This window comes from Neodiprion lecontei, chromosome 7, assembly GCF_021901455.1.
Source record: "Neodiprion lecontei isolate iyNeoLeco1 chromosome 7, iyNeoLeco1.1, whole genome shotgun sequence".
Lineage (NCBI taxonomy): Eukaryota > Metazoa > Arthropoda > Insecta > Hymenoptera > Diprionidae > Neodiprion > Neodiprion lecontei.
The window spans coordinates 23870487-23891888 of record NC_060266.1 but is presented as its reverse complement, the minus strand read 5'-3'; the positions used below and the strand labels follow the sequence as shown (position 1 = coordinate 23891888).

Below are 21402 nucleotides of genomic sequence, written 5' to 3'. Positions count from 1 at the left end.
AGTCGGCGACACAACTTTCGTAGTTGCGATATATCGGCGTTTGTATCGATCATACCAATGTCATATGACTTGATGGGCGTAACTTGCAATTCTCATCTCTGACGGTGGTTTTCTCAGGCGAGATTGTTTAGCTGGTGTTTGCGGGGAGATCTCCTCGAACTTTTTGAGTTTTGATTGATTTTACGGGCCCTGCACCAAGCTCTAATATCAAACATGGTCAAAGTTTGCGGACCTAAATATGCCCTTTGTGGCTTGATAATATCTGTTTGGGGTATAATCCAGCTGGTAAGACGCTATATTCACCCTTTAACTCGATTCAGTTCCATCTTCCCTGTTATATTCATGCTTGCTCATAATTCTCTGGAATTTATTCAATTTATTGACATTAACCGTCTTTACGTTCCAACGATGCGTTTTTTGTTCCCTCGTTGAAAAATATTGGAACCAAACTTTTTCTTGTAACCAAAGTTAACCCCAACTAGTCCTCGTATCGTGTCCCGTACTTCATTCTCTTCAACTCACTTGTTACAAAGAATTCAATTTGTGTTACCTTTTGTTACTACAAGTGAAAAATGTTATATAAGTTCCGCTTGAATGATGTATCGATTATCATTTACGCATAATATTAATTCGTTCCATAGATACTGATGGGGGTATTCTTTCACATAAAGAGCGTTGCCTTGATCGAAGATGTGCCGGTCGGAGAAGGGCCATTTGCGACAAAGGATGAATTTTACACGAGTATAGACAGGGGCTATGTGCAAAATGCTTACAACTGCTGGATCGCTGCCTGCATTTACGTTTTTACCTTCCTAATTTCCGGACATCAATTCTACGTGAATTCAAGGTCGTCGCTTAGCGTGTAATTAAGATTTTTTGCCCGGAATCATGTTTCAGGCATGTGGCCGTTTAGAGGGGAAAAAATAAGAACAAAAATAAAATTGTAACAAAACAGAGGCGGCGGACGTAATGAAGCGAGTATTATTAATCGAGATAATGTCGAGTTACTCGTTTCTCAAGCTTGCTGCGTTATTCAGTTAAAATTCAAAATTCTAATACTAATAATCATTTCTTTGGTTTTCAATTTGTCTGTCGCACTGATTTAGCAAGAGCGTAATTTATTTGTACAAAATTGTGTAGATTTATGTAATAATAGTTTCATTTACTGTTATCGTTAATCGTCATCTTCTGTTCTTTTAAACCGATATATCTATGCATGCATTTAGCGGTGCATCTATTCACTTTAATCGGAACAGCAGTTGGTAATTCAATATTTGATGCAAGTAACGAGGTAATTACCTGGCGTCGTGTAGTTTGAGAATGTTGTCACGCAGATCTTGAACTAGTATTTGTTTGAGGAAAATATTTATGATTTATTAATATTTACTACATCCAACAATTCGGAGCATCTAACTCAGTAATCCTTTAGGCATTGCTGAAATTATTCATATGTGGATTTAAATCGTTTCATCCGTAACATTCCATCACTACCAAGTTTCGAGCAGTGTAATGGTTCAAATATGATGTGGTATTATAATTATAAATAGAATAGATATGTTATAGTAAATTACTAAAATGCGGTGTTTGATTAAAGTAGTATGATTTTCGATTCATGTAAATAAAGAAATCAATAAATGAATGAATAAATAAAGCAGGAATCACTGTCTGAAAATCGCTTTTCTAATCGATTTTATAGCCATATAAAATTTTCGATGTGCAGTTTATTTTCTTCATGGTTATTTCAATTCTTGAATAAAAAATGGGAAGATTTTTAAGGGATTACGAAATAAATTTGAAACTACGTTAATATTGTTGTAAGTTCAGTTTTTCTCTTAATTCGTATAAAAATTCTTTGGTCGTTGTGCGAAATAATATAATCTTACAGGCTAAGAATACTTTCAGGTGAGATCTACAATAAAATCTTAATACGTAATAATTAGTGCAAGGAATGTGCATAAAGCTAGCAGATGAGATTCTTGGGTGATTGGAGCATTATTTATAAATGGATAAAAAAAATCTTGCGGTAACGTGATATCCAAGTTTGGACCTTCCGCAAAAAAGTACTTAGACGGTCGTGATACGTCGTGAAAAATTACGTAGCTTACAATATCAACAACTAATAAATCTGCACAATTTTTGGTGTCGCATTTTATCCAATAGATATCAGACTCCTCCGAGAACGTGATGCCGATACCTAAAATTTTGTAATTATCCACAGTTTGTGGCTCGGACAAACGGCGATGAACAATATCAATTCTCAACGACGTTACTAAACCTGAACATATTAATTGGTCATCTACAATTTGCGCAGTAACAACGGTTTGCGGCATTCTATCGAATATAATTTTTAACCAATCATCCGTGTTATTACTGCGTAGGTAATTCCATTTTGCTACATAAGTCCTGTGTTGATCAACCTCGCTTACGTTGAACAAAATTTTTTTCAACATAGCTTCAATAATTAACTTTTGTAAATCTATACAGGATTTGATTGTAAAGTTACGAGTTTCGTGATGAATTTTACAACTCAGTTTCAAATCTTCACCAAAATTGACCGCGTATCGACGTTCCTTGTCACATTGACCATCAACTCTGCTAACAGGCAGAGACAGGAAGTAATCCGTTTTGTCAATGTTGACGTAACTATAATCTGCGGTGTTTGTTTTGTTCGTTATTAATTCTCCTATGATGATTGGTTTTCCTGATATGTAACCGGGATTACCGCTAAGGTGAAACACTTTACTTTGGTCATCCCTAAACCATTTATAAAATACTTCAAATTTTTGGTAAAATCCTTGAGAAGCGTTGCCAATTTCGAGATAAACATCTAAAGCATTCATTCCTTTTATGCCGTTGTGCGCAAATACGTATCTAACACTTCTGACGATATTGGTGCAAGTTCCCTTGTTGCACTTTCCAGTTGGTGTACTTACATTTTTACACAAATTCCACGAACCCAAGCAGTAATGCGATTTAACTGGCACACAAATAGTTCTTGGACACGTCTGTAAAACGTAGAATTATTGCAATAGTAAGTTGAGGTATCTTAATACTGTATGATTTCCTATTTTTCAATCTAAAATTTGGTACCTGATTGTTCAACTTGAAATTAGAATCGTTGTATAAAACTGGTGATGCTATAATAGTAAAGTTGTTGAACGTTTCGGCAAACAGTTGTACATTCTGATTTTCCAAGGAAATCTGCATGCAGGAGTCGCTCCATTCTTCGAGATATTTCAGAGCTTTTTTGAATGAACAGATACCTGTGAATCCTGTCTGAGGCAACTCTGTCATAATCCAACATAACGAATTAATGTTTGCACAACTAGCTGCGAAGGAATCGCTGTCAAATTAATTATTTTACCTAATTGTTTGATGAAACCGTTTTGAATCTTCCATATATTATCTCCGTGTCGATACGGCGTTTCCGAATTAAATTGTAATGGAACATGAATTGCGCTATGCTCCCATTTAAATCTGCTTTTTTTATTTTTTCGTACAATTTCGTCAAGGGTAGTTCTGTTTGAAATAATCTGAAGCAGGATAATTACATTTTTCGTATCAGTTTCACATTGTATCATCGGTTTCTGTCGAATGTAAACACATTGCGTGTAAGAATAATACTCACTGGATCGTAACCGATGCTGTAAACTGGAGGAAGATTATCATGGACGATACAAAATAAGTTATCTCTGAGTTTTTCAAGCAGATAACGAGTTTTGTTGTCTTGAATGTAATTTTCATCCCAGCAATAACGTGTGTCATATACTTTTGGACGATGATCTTTACAGGCGAACAATTCTGTGACATTCAAATCGTTGCAATCCACGTCACAGCAGCAATTAATATCGCAAGAAGAAATCTGTGGAATTGATTATATTGCGTACACTTAATCAAGCAAACAAAGATACTCTTTTTGAATGGAAAGGAATAAATGGAATAGTTACCGTCAAATCGCAGTGGCAATTATCTTCTCGATTTTGAGGTCTACCGACGAATGGTTTTGCTGATGAAGTAAATGGTTTTGAGGAAGTCGTATCTGGCAGGGGGGACGTTATTTTCACCGACAAATTTTTATCCTTGCTGATATCGTCAGGAACAGTTTGCGATGTTTCGATTTCTTGAGTCGTTGTTCCAACCGAGTCATTTGTACTTTCTGATACATCACAATCGGTATCATTTAAACACGTTGACGTACTTTTATCCAAAGTTATTTCCGTGCTCTGTGCGTTGATTAATACAGCCACATAGCAAAGTAAACGTATCATATTGGTGTGCATTTCAGATATCAATGTATAAAATATTTCCAATCAAATGTTTCACGAGACTGAAACAGACTTATTAAAATGTCCTATTGAGTACTGATAAGGCACGTTTGTTACATAGAAGTACTTGGGGATTCCTTTCATCAAATCGGCTAGTCGTCCACTACAAACGACAGCCGAATTTTTCGAAATTCCGTGCCAGTATATGCAGGTCTATATTCACCGAGCCCATTGTCTGAGTGAGCAGTTCGAATCTGTCTTCGGTGTTGACTAAAGCGTTTGGCGATTTCAGTTGCAGACTCACGCCTAAAAATCTGTCTCTCAATCTGTCTTGCCAGTCACCTGTAATCAAACATTGCGATGACGAATCGAATAATCGTAAACTCGTGATAGAAAGAAATAGAAAGAAAAGAAAGATTTACCGACTGGTTTCCATGTATGACAGGTGACGGTATGAGCTCCTGGCGTTAGAGGTATGGAACTGACTCCATAGGCTACAAATAATACTCTGCCGTAATCGTCTCGGCAAAATATTTGTAGAAGTAGCTTTGGAGAACCTTGGAGAGTCTGCGTTGTATAATGTAAATCCACAGGATGATCCCAGACTGGCATATCAGTATAAAAATCACAACATTCTTGAGTTTGTCCCTCTGCAGATCCGTCTATCAGTTTCCACCCTCCACCTGTGCAATTTCAACACAATTTTTTTTTAAACTAGGAATTGAAAAGTTTGGTACCTAGTAGAAGACTTTCTGTATTTTACCAACGTGAAAACTCCATTTACAGAAGAGATTCGATGCTTGAAAATTCTTTGCAGACTTTATTTGACCAATAATGTGTAGCTCAGCCATATTCCATAATCATTTTGACAATGCTGAAAATGGGATGTATTTAAAAAATATTGTATAAGTTAAGTTTACAAATGGAAATTACGCAAGGATACCGTTCTTTAATAAATGGTCTTCGTAATCGTTGATTTTTTTATTTTCATTTTTACAGATTTTATTAGGCATGTAATAATACTAGAGTTTTAGCGCATATTCCAATTACATGTAAAAGTCAATCGCTATCGTCTTCCACACAAACTGCAAACTCATCCTTATGAAATTCTGACATGGAACGCATCAGCGTTAGTTTAGGTACGCGAGTATGAAGCATCATCAGGTCATGATAAGACAGTGTTTTATCGTCTACAACGAGTTTGGTTAAATTTGGATTTATTGAGGGTAAATTTTTTACGCATGAATGATTCATGCCGGAAGCATGAGCAATGTTTAAATACTGTAATTTCTTGCAATTTTCTAGAATGAAGCTGAGATCGTTCATAGATTTGCAAGATTTTAAGCTGAGGTATGTGAGCTTATCTTTACAACGTTGCAACAAGATTTTAAGACCGACGTCCGATATTCTCCAACAGCCGGAAAGATCGATGAGAGTAAGCCGATCAAACACGCGCGTTTTACTAAGCAATGTAAAATCGTCGGACACCAATTGTGAGGCTTGAGTTAAACGGAGCTGTTTCAAGCCTCGCAGCTTTGATGTTTGAGCGCGAAATATGTCTCCGGTGAGGAAAAGAGCATTGCGAAGACTCAGATGCTCTAAATAAGGACAGCTCAATATTGCCTGTAAAATGTTATACGATTCGATGAACATGTCGAGGCAAATTTTTGTTTTTTACGGTTTAGAAACAGTTTTCGATTTGTGACGGTAGAAATACCTGAAAAGACGGAGCAGTAAGCCCTGTGGTATCGAAGTCGACACGCTTCAAAGAATTGCATAAACTTCTGAAGAAGAATATTGCATCTTGATCGGTAATCTGAGGCGAATTTAGATCGCTATGCGATCTGACTAGCGATATATCTTCCAGCTTACGACAATTCAATGCTATGGTCATCAGATCTTTTGCTTGCAGATATTTGTTGTTACTCAAATTTAGTTTGCGCAAATTTGGCAAATTTGCCAGCTCGTGATAAAACCTGAGGTACAATGACAAAATTGCTTTGAAGGATCTGTCTCCTCTTTTTACGAATACTCGTTCAAATAGTCCGATATTCGGCACCTTGTAGAAGAGAATTGGGTACTCTTTAAATTCAAAGATTCCACACCCCGGCATGAGTGTAAAATATTCCTCAATACCGATTCGGGAATACTTTCATCCTCACCGCCGCGGCAATTCTTGATCTTTAAACGCTTTACCCAACGATTGCATCTGCACATTTGCCTTATCAATGTTGCCGGATCTTTCATATTGTGCAAAGATAAGTTTTCCAAGTTTGGGCATTTTCGCAGGCGATCGCAGATCGTTATCGTGTCTATTTTATCACCTTGAAATCGGATAGCAAACGTTTAACGTAATAGATTTGCAAACAATTCTCATAACTGCGTAAATACATTCTGTTCCAAATAATGATATACAAGCGTGTATACGTAGTTACAACTAACAACTCAAATCACTGTTGATAATCAATTATGAATTTGCCTTTGAATTTCAGCGACTTCCATAGTCGTGGATTACGCGCGACATTCCACCAGTGACGGCAAACTCTGCAAACCGATAACGCTAGTTCTTTTTCATTCATATTTGAGAATATCAGCAAAAGTATGTCAGACTCCAAATTGTGAAAGCCAGTATTCTTGGCAGGTGCCGCTTTTGAGCCGATCTTTAATGGCCATTTGTTCGAGACAAATCTGCTAGACCGAGTTGCTTTGGGATTTGATGTTTCCGCAGTTTCAGCAGCTCTAGGATAGCCACATATCACAGTCGAACAATTTGCTTCCTTCTCAGTTCCGCGTTGTAACATTTTGAATTTTATACTCTGATTTAAAGTAAGAATGATAATAATAATAATATAATTAAAAAAATATTTTAAGTGATATTTCGTAATGAGTAAACATAACGAATGTAAACGGTATGAAATTAATTTGGTATTGTGGTTCAGTCGTATCAATATTGTATTTTTTTTTTTAATCAAAATTGGAACGAGGCGAGAGCGACTTATAATAATTTACGCCTTACCATAAATCGAAACCTTGCAGTATAATGGTAAATAGCCGTTAAAATATTACTACCGAATTGTATAAGTGAAAAGTCTCTTCTGTCAACGAAAGGTGTAAACAACAATTATTCGTTTTGTTTGTTTGTGGTGCGAAATTATCTGACGATATTGAAGAATCGATCTTTGTGGCGTTAGATTAATCGATTGTTACTCGATCTTTCAAAAATTCGATTATTATCGAATCCGTTCTTTTTCTGTACGAATCGGTTAATTATAGTCATTTATTAAACAGTAACTTTCTATAAAAATGTAATGTTATAACTAGTTTGCATTTTATATTTAGCTGAAATATTTTAATACATAACGTCCGCTATTCCTATTATCTGGATACGTGGAAAAGGTAACAGAAAACTTCAAAATACCGTTTATTTACGGCCAACAATAGTAGACTGAATAATAATACCAATCGTATCAATAATTAGTACGCTATTACTAAACGGCCAAGACAGATTCTTGTTACAGTACGTAATATTCATTGTTTTGAATTAGCTCATTATCTGTTTTATAAATATTTTGCCGGTTATTCAGAATCGTTGCTATTTTCATCCGATATATCGATTCTCAGTGATTGTAATTAATCCGATTTTCAGATCCAACCGTGGGTTCATCAATTATTTCGTCCGAATCTCGCCATGGAGTTGTTCATCTAGTGCTGCTATTTTCCTCGCTCGCGAAGCAGCCAGCCGGCAAGTGGCGCCACTTGTGTCGGAAATTGGAAGCATTTTTCAAACAAATGAGTGGTAAGATGATACATCAAATAATTGTTAATTCGGTGTAAAAATTTAAAGAGAACGGTAATCGGATCAAGAGAATAAACGTTCGGAATACTTAATCGTCGCGGATGATGAATTTACAGACTTGAAACAGCAGTCAACCGTTTTTTAACTGCTCGAACTCGTAATCGTCGTTATAAATTTTGTTTTATCAATTTCAAAGCGTTGGGCGCAAACATTTCATTTTATGACGAGCGTCGTGGTGTCGAAAATTATTTCTAACGGTGAAAGAAGATGTCGAATTAGAAAACGATGACACGAGGAAAGAGAAATACTAATTTTCGCAACGCGGACGCGAAGTTTGCCGGAGGTATTATAAACCTCTCAACGTCGTATATCTTCCGCGTAATCCCAGCTGCATAGTTATTGCTTAATTTATTAACTGTTTTACCGCGATAATGTAACCATTTACCGAAATACCCCGCAGCACGTGTATGTTAACACGCGTCTGTATATCTGTATATGTGAAACGGGACAATTCAGCACGTGCCAAGTATTTAAAGGGTGGTCGTATAAGACGCCGGAAGTAATACTTACGGTGAGATGATTTTATAGGAGAGGATAACTCTTTTCGTCATACCAAACGGCGAATGCCTTCATCGCTAAGAGCTTGAAATGCTTTTGGTGAATATTGACATCACGATATGTGCGTATTAATTCTATATATTTCTTTAAAAATGTTACCCATAATACTCTTCAAAGAATTTTAACACAGACGTTTATCGCATGCTGGGGATATTTTACGGTTCTTGAATGAAAAAATGCATATTATATTATCGTGCACGATGCATAACCGTAAATATATGGTATTATATACATATATATATACATATATATGGGTGTGTGTATGCAATAGACGAGTTTTAAAAGGTGTTGAAAATCCGTATCGCATGGTTGTACAAGAAACGTTATCGTCGAGTTACACGCGGTGCTAGAGTTATTTATTTATCCTGAACGCCCGGTTATTCCACGTTTTCGGTTTTTTTGACATTTGTTAGCGGCGGGGCAGTTCTTGTTTGGTTGAGCAGAGACGATACGGCGTTCACAAACGCACACACACACACACACACCAAGGCACCTTTTAATATCTACGCGGAGGTGGACTTTTCGCGGAGGAAACGTGCGGCAGAGCTGTATTATATGTATAGCATAGAGAGAGTGAAAAAAGCAAAGGTCGAGGAGAGGTCTCGGAATGCTCGGTAGAAGTGTTCGGATGAGGGAGGAGAACGAGGAGGGATCGCGGTTTACCGTGACGAGAGGAAACGAGAGGAAACGAGAGGAAACGAGAGGAAACGGGAGGGAACGAGAGGAAATAGAAAGAGCCAGTCGCGCACAGGCCACAAAAGAGCCGGTGCGAAAGCCGCCGCCACGCCATCGACGGCATAACACAACTAACTTACCGCCTCCGTAGGTATCCCTTACCCTCGCTTCCCTTATATAGGTGTGTACTATGTAGGTATAAGTACAATTCGTTCTTCTTCTTCTTCTTCTTCTTCTTCTTCTTCGCATCTTGAAGTGATGCTGCCTCAGTTGCCGAGAATTCGATAGAATCCTGGGATAACTTAAAGAACGATCGTTATGCCTGCCCCCTACTTACCAACCTCGCTGAGTGGTTTACACAATGGACAGCAATTTGTAATGCGCGAGATGTTTAATAACTCCTAAGGCAGCCCGAAGCCGTACGCACACCTTAAACCCCTGTGGAAAACGATCGATTCTTCATCATCGCTTTCTCCCTTCTTATGTGCTTGCGGGCTAACAACACTCGTTCACCTCTTTCCTATTTTCGACATTTTCACCATTTTCGGGGAACCAAAAACTCTGAAGGGGATTTTCTTCGTACCATTCTTCTGTACTCTCGAGCATATACAGGTTTTCCACTCTTTGAGTCGGAGGTTGGTCGATTTCTTTCAATCATCTTTCTCGGCTTTAGGTGTCGTTTCAAAAGCTTCATTTTATCTTCAATTTTGCAAGTCGCGTATCGATGTATAGTAATTATTATTATTATGCATAATGCGCGCACCTCGCAGATCATCCACTGAGAGAAATTTTTATTTCCGGTTATCGCTCAGTCCTTAACTATTCTCATTTTTTACCACAATCGAAAAACATAGTTCTAGGTAGAAAATGAAAATTAGTTTTCTAGCTGTTACCAGAAAGTTTAGTATCCGTTACTATTTTTTCTCATTATCATCACTGTTATTATATTTTTTTGTAACTGTTGCGAAAATTTAATGCTTGTGCGACGATAAATTGACGTCAAAACCTTGTTTAACTAAAAAACTAGAGTAAACCTCAGAAACTGATTTTGCGTTGCCATTACCAAAAAAGGATCGACAATATCGCAAAATGGTAACGCGTACCTCGTTTTTCCTAATTCCAATAATATTCAAACAGTTTTTTCAACGATACCTGTTTTACTCAATTTTTCTAGTTACCGTAAGAAATGAAATTTTTCTCAGCGTCCGGCAGTGATTGATAATAGAGTAGCCCTACTGAAAATGATCATTTGTTAAATTATAAAACATTGTGACTGAAATTCACGTGTAATTTTATTATAATGTATTATGTGATTTTTTAAAATACATTTTGTCGAATTCACAAAATAAATCATGTAACAAATGACACTTGAATTTCAGTCATAACGTCTTACAATTTAACTGACGATCATTTTTAGTGCAGAGGAGACCCTGATTCGATTCTCTCTACAATACCAGGTATCTCAGGAAACGAGGGTCGACTTTAAGTGTATCAAATTAAGATGGAAATTGATATACCTACCTAGATTCGAATGTTTCTACGTTTAGTCTCCATTCGGCTTTTCAATAACAGTATACCAAATTGCTCGAATAGTTAAGAGTAGGTTTGTTAATTATAAATAGATTGTTACGTTACGATGTGGAATGATATCGTGTGTCTAACTATCCGAGTCACTTGCCTATTTCCGTTTCACGTACCCTACAAGAAATGCGTTGCCATTAGCGGCGGAACAGCGGAGAAAAGCAAATATCGCTTTTCGTTGGTTTTTGTTTACTACGTGTTTTATTGGTTTTTTTTTTTTTTTTTGGTTTGTTCCAGCACACATTTTTCCAAAATTAATAACTATCGACAAATCACTTGTAAATTAATGTTTATTAACGCGTTAGGTTTACGGCTAACTTGTTTTCGCGTCTACGTCAGAGATTAGGAGTCATTGTTAAATAATTGGTATAGAATAGAAATCGCGTTATAAATTTTATTTCGAAGCGAAAACAAGTTAGCCGAAACTCCAAGGCGTTAGTGAACAATCGCTGTACGTACACTCGTTTTTTCTTCATCAGCACGCAATTCTTGGCACCTGGTTTTCAATGAGAATCAATTAGTTGATTTTAAAGACGGATAGTCGGAAAGGTAAAAGGGGCAAGATATCCCCTCTCCGTTAACTGGGGGAAGGTAAGAGAGTCTCGAGTATCACAGGTGTGTATAACGTACGTTTCAACATGTCTTATTCAGTGATCACCAAAGTAATTAAGCCGAAACTGATGTGCCTTCCGGGGAAAGTAGTCGAGGATAATTAATATTTACACGAAATTAATTGACTTCGATAGAACAGTAGATACGGGGAAATTGTGCCCGGAATAGGTTCGCCGAAAGGCATTTCGTTGCGTTACGTACGTATCCAGGGAAACGAGCCGAGGAACCATTCAAATTTTCATCCCATATCGTATATATATATACACACTCTCTGCTCACACGTAACTGGTAATTATATCTCTCGTTAATACGTCGCGTATATTAAGGTATGCCTATCACACACACACACTTTCAGCGGTTTCAAAATTTTTCCAAAAATCATACGCTCGGTGAATAAATTTCATCAAAGTTACGATCGATGTTTCTTACGGTAATAACAAGGAAAAAACGTATTTTTCTCAACAGATATTTTATTGTAAGAGTAATAATGTTCCGAAAAATCTTCAACGGCGAAGTTTTGGTGGGCATTAGTCCTGCCATCTGAAAAAAAAAATAAATATCGTCATATCAGGCAATCTGGACGAATCGCGCTACCTCTGAATAAAAAAAAAAAAAAATTCAGACATCGAAAAGATTCGTCGACACCCTGAACAAGGAGCATCCTGACGCACACTTATAACGTATAAAATAAAGTACGTGTGGCATTTTATAAACTCGGTTACAGTGGTTGCTTGTATGTTTTGCGGTTGTGTAAACGGGACGGAAAAGTTTATCCTTAAATTTTTCCGTAACTCCCCGTCTCCTTCACTTCCTTTTATACTCTCTTCACGCCTTTCTCGCCTAGATGTATCTCGTATATCCGCACAATCTATATCTCATTTACATCTTGGCTCGAGCTCGCAGCTTGGCCCTGAGTGAAGTTTAAGCTGCCAGCTTTGAGCCTTAAGACGCAAGGAGTTTAGCATTTCGTCGCTTGTTAAAATTTTTCAAAGTATCGACTTCAGGCCACGGGGTGAAAAAAAAAAAAAAAAAAAATAAAAGAAAAAAATAAAATAAAACGAGAACAAGAAAGGAGAAGAAAAGGACAAAGTAAAGTAAACCGACGAGGTAAAAGTGGGGAAAATAAAAGTATACCTATTTGGTATGTACCTGCCTGCTTGCCCGCCTCCGGGCATATCCGTTGCTGAATGTAACGTCTCAATTTTTTTTTTCTTTTTTTTTCTTTTTTTTTTTCTTCACTTTTCTTACTTCTACGCTATTTCTTATCAGCGTATCGCTATTTCTTGTGTTATTACGCATGAATACACGTTATATCTAAAGAAGAGAATGACAAAAAAATAATATACATGTATATTTCCGATACACCGTTATTCTTGTATAATATGATATAACGCTTCGACTCGAACAGAGGATTTCCATCCCGCCCGCGGCTTGTCACAATTTCTTATTCACTTATATTATTCTTTGTCTGTTACCCCTTTCGTCACTCCGTTTCCATTACCTTCAAAGGAGGCGTCTGTATTTACATATACACATATATCTCCTCGTTGTCGTTGGGCGAAGGTAGCGAAGGAGTGGAGAAAATTTCATTTAAAATCCAATACTTGTACCATAAAAAATTAAAAATACATTCACCTTACAGTATGGGAAACGAACTTGGTCCGCGTAGCAGGAATGAACAGATATTTATTGTTCAATACGTTATATTCTATATGAAAAAAAAAAAAAAAAAACCGTTTCTTCTTTCATAAAACAAAAGTAGTTGACGTTGTTACGTCTTTTCGGGGGATTACAATATTTTCAACGCCACATCGATCTTCGCACGAAACACCTTAATCTGCATTTACAAGGTGTGTGTATATATGTATATATTTTACGTACACACGTGCATACATACATTACAGTTAATGGGTTTTACCCTGTCGGAGGGCAGCGGAACCGGAACTTTGAAGTGCTCAGGCACTCGGGGCTTTCGCTCGGCTCGAAGCCGAACTGAACTGCCTCATACTCGATTCTACATCTGACATATTTATATATGCGACTTATACATATTCTATACACGGATATATATTACATATGTATGTATATATATATATATATATATATATACATGTATACGTATATGTATGAAAATTAATGGGAAACGAGAAATAATCGTTAAAAAAATGTCCGGAAATTTTCAGAAATAGTTTTATAAATATAACTACCAAAATGATTAAACAATGGTGTTTCTTAAACTACAATTCTCATGTTTTTCGGCCTCATCCGCGAACAAATAAATTTCCATTTTTATTAAACTCGTACTTGTTATCGCTACTTGTGCATTGTATCAATGAACTGCATACCGACAAGAATAGAGGTAGATACGGATATGTACTAATCTCCACGACCCTTCGTCGAGATCTGCACATTTTTGCCCCGCGCATCAAACGCACTATGTGTAATCATACACACACACACACACGCGCACACGTCGTCGTAGAATCCCTTTTTCGGGATTCGCGTGTGCCTTGCATCATACTTACTTACACAGGTGTAAACGCGTTTCGCTTAAAACCCAAAGCGCAAAGGCCTGGATATGGGATATTTTGGATTTAGTCTCTGCCTCGGCAGAGGTTGCACGATGGTACTTAGGGAATTAGCAAGTATACATTTAAATACATCAAGAGATGGTTACAATATTCGGTCAAATTCGACCTATGCATGCACGCCGCGTGTCATGTGTATGTATAACTAACAGTTATACTACCGCCTGTGGTTTCCTTTGAACGAATATCATACCCTCAGGAAATATGAATATATGTATACGTCTACGTAATAAATTTGCGTATCGTGCACACGTTGCGTTATGTGATGCACGGACACTTTTGTGAAAGTAAATTGTTTATCACGGTAAAAGAAACGTTTGTTGAACGTTCTTCCTGTCATTTCGAATGATACTTACATAGTTTAAGATAATTGTTCAACAGCTGCGTGAACGTTAAAAAAGTTTTCATTATTTTAAATTTTTTCTGCCTGTGTTTGTTTAAAAGAAAAATAGTTGAATCCGAATTTCCGTTAATAATTTGGTGCATAAGGCAAAAACAGGGTTGATATAAATTACCCTGAGCTGTTGTTTGATTGGGACGGGTGTTGATTTCGTTGAAATGATTTTATATCATTGTATTGAATTTGAATAAAAGATATAATATCATTATTATTATTATTATTATTATTATTATTATTATCCTAAATATGATACGGGCAGTAAAATTTTACGTATTTGCATAAGCGAAAACATCCAATAAATGAGTAATTAAAATTTTATTTGATGTTTCTCGTGGGGAAATGTATAACAAACATGTGTAATATTTCGAAATCCGAGTTATACGTATTATAAACGGGGGGAAATTTGTTCGACAAATGTGGGTAATATTGAATATAGTTCGATCCTTTATTTTTTTTTTTAACGCAACTTTTTCATTCTCCTTTCGTATTGAACCTCATGCGATACGCGATACGCGATATCGTTCGCGTTACTTGTGTAAACCGAGATGATTGGTAGGGCTAATGAAGTGGAGGTGCCTCCGTTGAATGAATAGGCTTGAAACAAAATTACAGCCCAAGCGGCCTGCTTTTATTAGAGTGAGGAGGACGGAGTGATAGACAGAGAGAGAGAGAGAGAGAGAGAAGGGAGTGGATGGACGGATGCGAGCTGGGTGAGAGAGAAAGAGAGCGAGAAAGACTTGAAATAAAATTGAGGTACGTGCACGGAATGAGAATAAGTGATAAAGTGCGGGGAATACAAGGAGATCTGCGCGTAAAATGAACTCAGCCAGACGGGCATCCTTTACGTATCTACGCAACGCACACACATGGAAAATCGGAAGGGCGAAAAACGATGATACAGTAGCTGATCGTGAGCTTCTTGTTGTTTCGACCAAAGCTCGGACATGGATACCTACTCATTGTCAGCTGTATAACCGATCCGACGCGAGAAGAGTTGTGGAGTTTTTTTTTTTTTTTTTTTTAAGAAATTGTAAGCAGTTAGAGCAATTCGAGTTTGAAGGCTTTATTGGTTATAGTCTCAAGAACGTTTCAGAATTTTTATATTGAAATTAATAACAAAATGCCGGCAGGGCGCATATAAGTATATAAGTAGAGCACGACGCCGAACTCGAGGGCTTTTGTGGTGGCGCATCTCCCGATATCATTGTCCAACTTGCAACAGATAGAACAAATTTTTTGAGTTAAAAACACATTTTTGAATCGACCTCGTAGTCGGAATGTTGAAAAAAAAAAAAATTTTTTTCGAATTTACACGATTATGTACAAAATATTTGTATAAAAAAATTTTGGGATTGAAATTAAAATGTTTAACCACGAACTCGAATTGATAGGCAAGTTTCAAAGATTGTGTCAAAATTTCAAGTCGAACGGATGAAAATTGACCGAAAATTGAAAAAAATTGTAAAATTTTCTTGAAACTATAAATAATGAATCCCTGAAACCCAAATTCCTCCAAGTGTATTCATTTTCTTAAAAACGAAACTCCTAAAAATAGATATGAGGGAAAATATTATTATCGAGCAATTTCAGAACGAGTTTCAAAGGATTTCGTTTTTCAAAATATATACATATGTATGATTACGTTTTGTGTTATTATCATAGTTTACGATATTTCAGACAATCCTAAAATTGCGAAGCAACGATTTTTCCTATACGCGGCATCGTTACACTAACGATTGTTAACTTCATTATCGTCACGAGCTGCACAAGCTTCGTGAATCACATTCGCAGTCACATTTCGAATTAGTACTTAGTCCTTATTAGACTGGAACTGGTCAGCTCGCGCCACACCCTCAAATGTCTATAACATTGTCCAGCGGTTCGTCGATCATCGGATTATTACAGGAGAGAGAATAACCTCGAGCCCATTTAATCATGCCGACAATAACAGCTTTGGGCTACTCGTGTAATTGGACAATTTGCGGTTGTATGAATCGATGGTTACAGCGGTGATTCGAAACGTATTGCATTGGTCGAGATAATTTTTCTAATCACCAGATTCGGTCAGGAAGTTTTTCTTACAATTCCATGTACAGGTAGCACACTTGTTCAGACTGTCGATTATCATTCGACCGTAATTGAAACTGACGTAGAAGTAACGATGTCAACGAATTTAAAACATGATCTTGGTTGTATAAATTTAGAAGTCTCGCGTTACCATTTTTTTGATTAGGTATCTACGCCAACTCGATTTACAGTCAAATTGTACACTGTTGTCAATAATCAGTGATGGACGTTCGTGAACGTCTGGCTGACATCAGCTAGTCGACTCTTGGCTTCAAATCTTTTCTTCAGTCTGCGATTAGTTGACTTAATTTTCTGTCGGTAGTAAGTAAAATATCTGCGAGTCAATTACACCGGTCAACAAGAACTTTGAGTCTGGGTTTTAGATGTCAAATTTTGATTTCATCTGCGTAACTATTAAAGGAAATAATAATTTCATCAGACAAGGTTTGTTTTTGTAGAAACGGGAACTGGAACGAATAATGATTTCTTTGTCGACGTGTGTTGTATCTGACTTGAAATTCGAGTAATCTGCGAGAGACAGACGTTCAACGTTTACGGAAAGCTGCGCGTGAAGGAAAATAAAAGTATAAAAGCTGGAATTGAAGGTATTTCGTCTGCGAACGAATGAGGGTGAAGAATTCAAGAGAGGAGCGGAGAGATTTTTATCGAACAAGGGACATATCGTGAAAGAAGGGAGGAGATGTGCTGCAAAGGTACGCGCGTGTCTGCGTACGTGGATTATATGTATAAGCCATAAAGTGTGCCAGCGGCACGAAAGAGTTACGGTACTTGAGATGAGCCCGGTAATGGCTCAGGAAACTACACTTACCCAACTTCCGGCGAACCTTGCCGAGTAGGTGTATAGTATACGGGCGACGCCGACGAGACCCCGTCTCGTGTTAAACTAACATGAATCTCTACGTCACGGTGTTCTAACTAAAAAGACACACTCTCCGAGCACTCATCGAGCAGCCTTAAGTGAGCCTGCCACCCGCTCATCCTAGGGGAAAGAAAAATTAAACTAAACGGCGATCTCTTAGCAGATCCTTTTATTCGAGGTACGGATATATCGCCAGGCGCTACGGTGGTTCATTTTTGAATTTGAGAAAATATTTTCGTCCAACCTGGATGAGGTAGAAAAATATTTTCGCTACAAATTATTGTAATATTTTTTACTTATTTTTATGTCTACATCTTACGGACTTACATATATATTTGTTCATTTTTTTTTTTTTTTTTCGTATCGTGGTCTCTAAATATTTTCCTACCTCCTCCAGGTTTTGGGACAATTTTTTTTCAGTGTTTTTCACAAATTTTTCGAGTGGCAGTTTGAGAAAAAAAAAGAAGTTAACAAACGAACCATCCCAATGAGGCACACGTGGATTTCTCTTGAGTAAGTCTATCGACCGTGGATTGAAATTAACGGCGAAGGTATTTAATTCACAGTCCGCAGGTCCAGTAGCAGCACCACTGTTTGCTCAAATTAATCAATTCGAATACATCGAGTCACTCCGGGAGATAGTCAGTGTGGTAGCGGAGGTTGGTCGTCGTTTCCTGAGTTGAAGTGAGGCAGGAAGGAAGGAAATTTAACCAGATTGGGACACGCTGCTAATTGAAACCAGATTGACGATAATATCGTGCCCGGTACGAACGGAAATTCGGTTCTTCTCCGGCTACGACGTCGCAAATTTAATGCTTTGACGAAGTGAGAATAGCCGCATCTAATTCGGTTTAAAATTTTGGAAATATTGATCGAGAGGATGATATTTTGCGCGCAGAGTTGATTTGGCGGGAGAGCAGATTAAACGCTTATCAACTCAACTGAATTAGTTTTTACAACTGTGAAAGAGATACTCGGGTAGCAGCTACGGTGTTACGAGTCTCTCAAAAGCATTTGTCAGCTTTCAATGTTTGGCGGGAAGACAGAGGGGGATACAAGACCCTTGAGACTTGATGGGAGTCGTTCCGGCAATTAGCGGTATAAGGGTTAATAAAATGTTAACATCTCAACAAGCGCTTAAAGGTATTTCGAAGGTTTTACACTCGTGATGAGGGATTTGCTGCAATGAAGAAGAAAGTGCCCGAGGTGTACCTCACCGATTTTCTTAATTATGCGATACGTTGTATAGTACATCTACAAAAATTTAGCACTTTTTTTTTAACCCCACTTTTAAAGTTTTCCTGCGAAAATTGATTTTCTAGATTTTCCGGATAACTGTATCAATTCTTTTTCGCAAAACCAATTTGGGATTACTCTCTATAAACAGACGACAATATGCGCAGTGTTTTTATCCAAAGGGGTTTGATTCTGGATTTTTAGGGGTGGTTTTTACTCCTCAAACGCCTGAATTGGCGCGGGCCGAAAAATATGTGTTCTATGTCTCGTACTACGAAATATCACTGAACGAAGAGAAGATCGGAGATTATCCACCTCGGAAAAAATAATAACAATATATCGTTAGTCGTGCAATCATTGCAATATTTGCAGTCGGCGAAGGTTTGTGATATCCCTAAAGAGAGAAAACAGTAAAGTTGTGTAAAAGTTTCGAATTCTTTTGCTTCCTCAGTCTCTTTTTCCCGCCAACTTTTCCTTTCCTTTTTTTTCGTCCCCTCCCCATCGGTTTCCCTACATCCCACGACAATTTGTCAGGTGATACGACGGGGAGCGGTGTGGTGGATGCCGAAAACCACGGAACGTTCGAAATCTCTTGGGCTTAATGCAAGTCTCGGGGGTTAAAGCGGTGGCGATGGAAGGTAAATTGTTATAAAAGTGAGTTTTTTTTCCCCTCCCTTTCCCTCCCACGTGTATCACGCGCGTGTGCCGAGGAGAAATCTCTGTTACAGGTTATTCCCAATCCACTAACGATCCTTTGGTCCAGGATGTTTCGTTTGTTTCCAGCATTGCACAGGTGTCGAATTCAACCCTTGACACCCACGGTGGTTAAAATGACTGTTTCCATTACCGCCGCCGGCTCGAAGAGTGAATTGAAAACTGAGAACCCCTGCTCTGCGGTTTCTCTGTGCAAACTAACCCCCCATTCCCTCGTTCCCGTCCGTCTCTCACTCTCTCATCCTTCTCTTCTCTTCTGTTTTCAACCCCCTTAATCCTCCCGGTTTCTCGGCCATGCATCCCCTCTCGCTGTTCTCGGCTCATCGTATAGTCACGCCGTTTGCAACGGTCTTGCCTTGGCTTGGCTTGGCTTGCCTTGACGGTGGGTGGGGAGGAGGGTGGGAAACGAGGGGCAGAGAGGAGAGAGGAGGACCGCGAGTCCTGGACCCCATCCTCTTGCTCCTCGCCGTCTCTCTGTGTGTTCCGCGAGCGCGGGGCGCGGATATAATACGATTCGAAATTAAATTTCCAAGGCACGCTTGGCATCCGAATAATGCGCGCGGCTGCCTAAAACAGTAAAGATATTACGTATTATTACAGCGTGCCGGGGAGACGGCGCGGTAGCAACCGAGCTGCCTACTCTCTGCCGGCTACAACCCCCGTGACTACGACTACGACTACGACTACGATCCTCTCTCCCTCTTCTTGTCGACGTCTTGCGACCCTGCAACGTCCACCTCCGGCAACCCGTTCCCATACTCGACGTCTTTGCGGAATCGCCTCGCTAACTTCCGCCTGGTCTTCTACTCTTTGGGTGACGGTACGCGGGCGTCGGTGTCCGTTGTTTGTTTTCAAGTTACGCCGACGACGTGTGGGGCAAGGAACTTGTGTATATCCCAAGCCATCAACCCATTTACAACCGGGTAAATTCACCGACGATTCCACCAACCCTGTTTGTGTTTTATATACTTTACTCTTTATGTTTCGGTCACGGGATGGTGGTGGAAAAATCTGAGAGGACAAAGAAGCTTGTATCAAACTGGGTCTCTGATAGCAGTGTATGGTACTGGTTGAGTAAAACAACAACAAAAATAGCTTAAGGTATTAACGTCGGTGCGTTATAAGATATAGTTAATCAGAGTCCGTCAGAAACGGACCCTTCGTCGGAGGTGTTAAATATTAGGAGTGCATCAACCGCGAGTAGGTGCTCTGGATGCAAGAAGACAAACACTCTCAAGAGTGTACCGGACACTTTAAGCATTATCATTTTCAGTGAGACTTTGAAATAAAAAAAAAAAAATATTTAACACGCACTGTAACTTGCGATAGAGTATGACTCAGAGTTTCAACAGGAATTGGGAAAACTTGTACTATTAATATATACACCATAGACTACTCGCTAGTACGCATAGCAATATCGTACCAATTGGCTCCAAGTCCCAGAAGATTTGGGACAAGGTTCTTTCCTTGGACGAATTCTGAAGCACACTATTTAATGCCAAAGTCGATTGTATTGAAACTTTTGTGGGTAATCGGTACCATCTGGTACTAGGAGTCGAACATTTGTAGAACAGTTTAAGAAGTGGTCAGTTTTTTCATCCCTGCCTCCGTTCCCTTTTGAATTAATAATTGCTATCCTTGGCGCACCGGCTAATTGGGGAGTAAAGCGCGAATGAATCAAGACGATGGAATCTTGAGCAAGAAGATTAGGGAAAGGCTTTCTCTTTGTTTCTCTTTTTTGGTTTTCTTTACGCTTCTTATTCTCCTCCTCCTCCTCCTCCTCCTCGTCGTCTTCTTATTCCGGCGTTGGTTCCGCGGTGCTTCCCCGTAGGCGAGGTATACATCGCTAGGCGGTACATCTGTTCGCACCCCTCGAGTCTTCCCGTTTCTCCTCCACGACGTGGCAAGTATCCGTAATAATGCCTTGAGCCGGTGTAGGAGAGAACGTGAGAGGGAGCGAGCGAGACGCA

At 38.5% G+C, this 21402-nt stretch overlaps 4 protein-coding genes across 7 annotated transcripts in view; 2 read left to right on the top strand and 2 right to left on the bottom strand.

Annotated features, from left to right (window-relative positions):
• Nucleotides 1-56: 56 nt before the first annotated feature.
• LOC107223133 (ribonuclease kappa-B) lies at nucleotides 57-1672 on the top strand. The gene is made up of 2 exons (XM_015662722.2): nucleotides 57-285; nucleotides 642-1672. The coding sequence occupies exons 1-2, from the start codon at nucleotides 214-216 to the stop codon at nucleotides 864-866; spliced, it is 297 nt and encodes a 98-aa protein (XP_015518208.2). The 5' UTR covers nucleotides 57-213; the 3' UTR covers nucleotides 867-1672.
• Nucleotides 887-4280, bottom strand: LOC107223136 (tectonic-3). The gene is made up of 5 exons (XM_015662726.2): nucleotides 3948-4280; nucleotides 3629-3862; nucleotides 3365-3533; nucleotides 3091-3287; nucleotides 887-3005 (listed from the first exon to the last, which is right to left on the bottom strand). Exons 1-5 carry the CDS (start codon nucleotides 4278-4280, stop codon nucleotides 1923-1925), a joined length of 2016 nt encoding a protein of 671 aa, XP_015518212.1. The 3' UTR covers nucleotides 887-1922.
• Nucleotides 4281-4422: 142 nt separating this feature from the next.
• On the bottom strand, nucleotides 4423-14021 carry LOC107223137 (B9 domain-containing protein 2-like). 4 transcript variants are annotated; one of them, XM_046745633.1, is made up of 5 exons: nucleotides 14012-14021; nucleotides 13487-13491; nucleotides 5029-5139; nucleotides 4688-4948; nucleotides 4423-4607 (listed from the first exon to the last, which is right to left on the bottom strand). In XM_046745633.1, the coding sequence occupies exons 3-5, from the start codon at nucleotides 5114-5116 to the stop codon at nucleotides 4429-4431; spliced, it is 528 nt and encodes a 175-aa protein (XP_046601589.1). In that variant the 5' UTR covers nucleotides 5117-5139; nucleotides 13487-13491; nucleotides 14012-14021; the 3' UTR covers nucleotides 4423-4428. The 4 variants fall into 4 exon arrangements, with proteins under 4 accessions (XP_046601589.1, XP_015518213.1, XP_046601588.1 ...); XM_015662727.2 differs by lacking the exons at nucleotides 13487-13491; nucleotides 14012-14021 and adding an exon at nucleotides 7282-7419; XM_046745632.1 differs by lacking the exons at nucleotides 13487-13491; nucleotides 14012-14021 and adding an exon at nucleotides 7335-7419.
• Nucleotides 7936-21402, top strand: part of LOC107223129 (lachesin-like) — a 113344-nt gene continuing 99877 nt past the window's right edge. Inside the window, exon 1 of the mRNA XM_046745631.1 lies at nucleotides 7936-8061. The gene's annotated coding sequence lies outside the window, so the exon portion shown is untranslated. The remainder of the gene's footprint in view (nucleotides 8062-21402) is intronic.

What these genes read in the sequence shown, in the direction of transcription:
- LOC107223133 (XM_015662722.2), top strand. Translation starts at nt 214, where the DNA reads ATGGTCAAAGTTTGCGGACCTAAATATGCCCTTTGTGGCTTGATAATA. An exon ending in TTTGGGGTATAATCCAGCTG is followed by an intron (nt 286 to 641) that starts GTAAGACGCTAT and finishes TTCGTTCCATAG; the next exon opens with ATACTGATGGGGGTATTCTT.
- LOC107223136 (XM_015662726.2), bottom strand. Translation starts at nt 4,280, where the DNA reads ATGCACACCAATATGATACGTTTACTTTGCTATGTGGCTGTATTAATC. An exon ending in ATTGCCACTGCGATTTGACG is followed by an intron (nt 3,863 to 3,947) that starts GTAACTATTCCA and finishes TCAATTCCACAG; the next exon opens with ATTTCTTCTTGCGATATTAA. An exon ending in ATTTCAAGTTGAACAATCAG is followed by an intron (nt 3,006 to 3,090) that starts GTACCAAATTTT and finishes TACGTTTTACAG; the next exon opens with ACGTGTCCAAGAACTATTTG.
- LOC107223137 (XM_046745633.1), bottom strand. Translation starts at nt 5,116, where the DNA reads ATGGCTGAGCTACACATTATTGGTCAAATAAAGTCTGCAAAGAATTTT. An exon ending in TAAATGGAGTTTTCACGTTG is followed by an intron (nt 4,949 to 5,028) that starts GTAAAATACAGA and finishes GAAATTGCACAG; the next exon opens with GTGGAGGGTGGAAACTGATA. An exon ending in TCATACATGGAAACCAGTCG is followed by an intron (nt 4,608 to 4,687) that starts GTAAATCTTTCT and finishes GTTTGATTACAG; the next exon opens with GTGACTGGCAAGACAGATTG.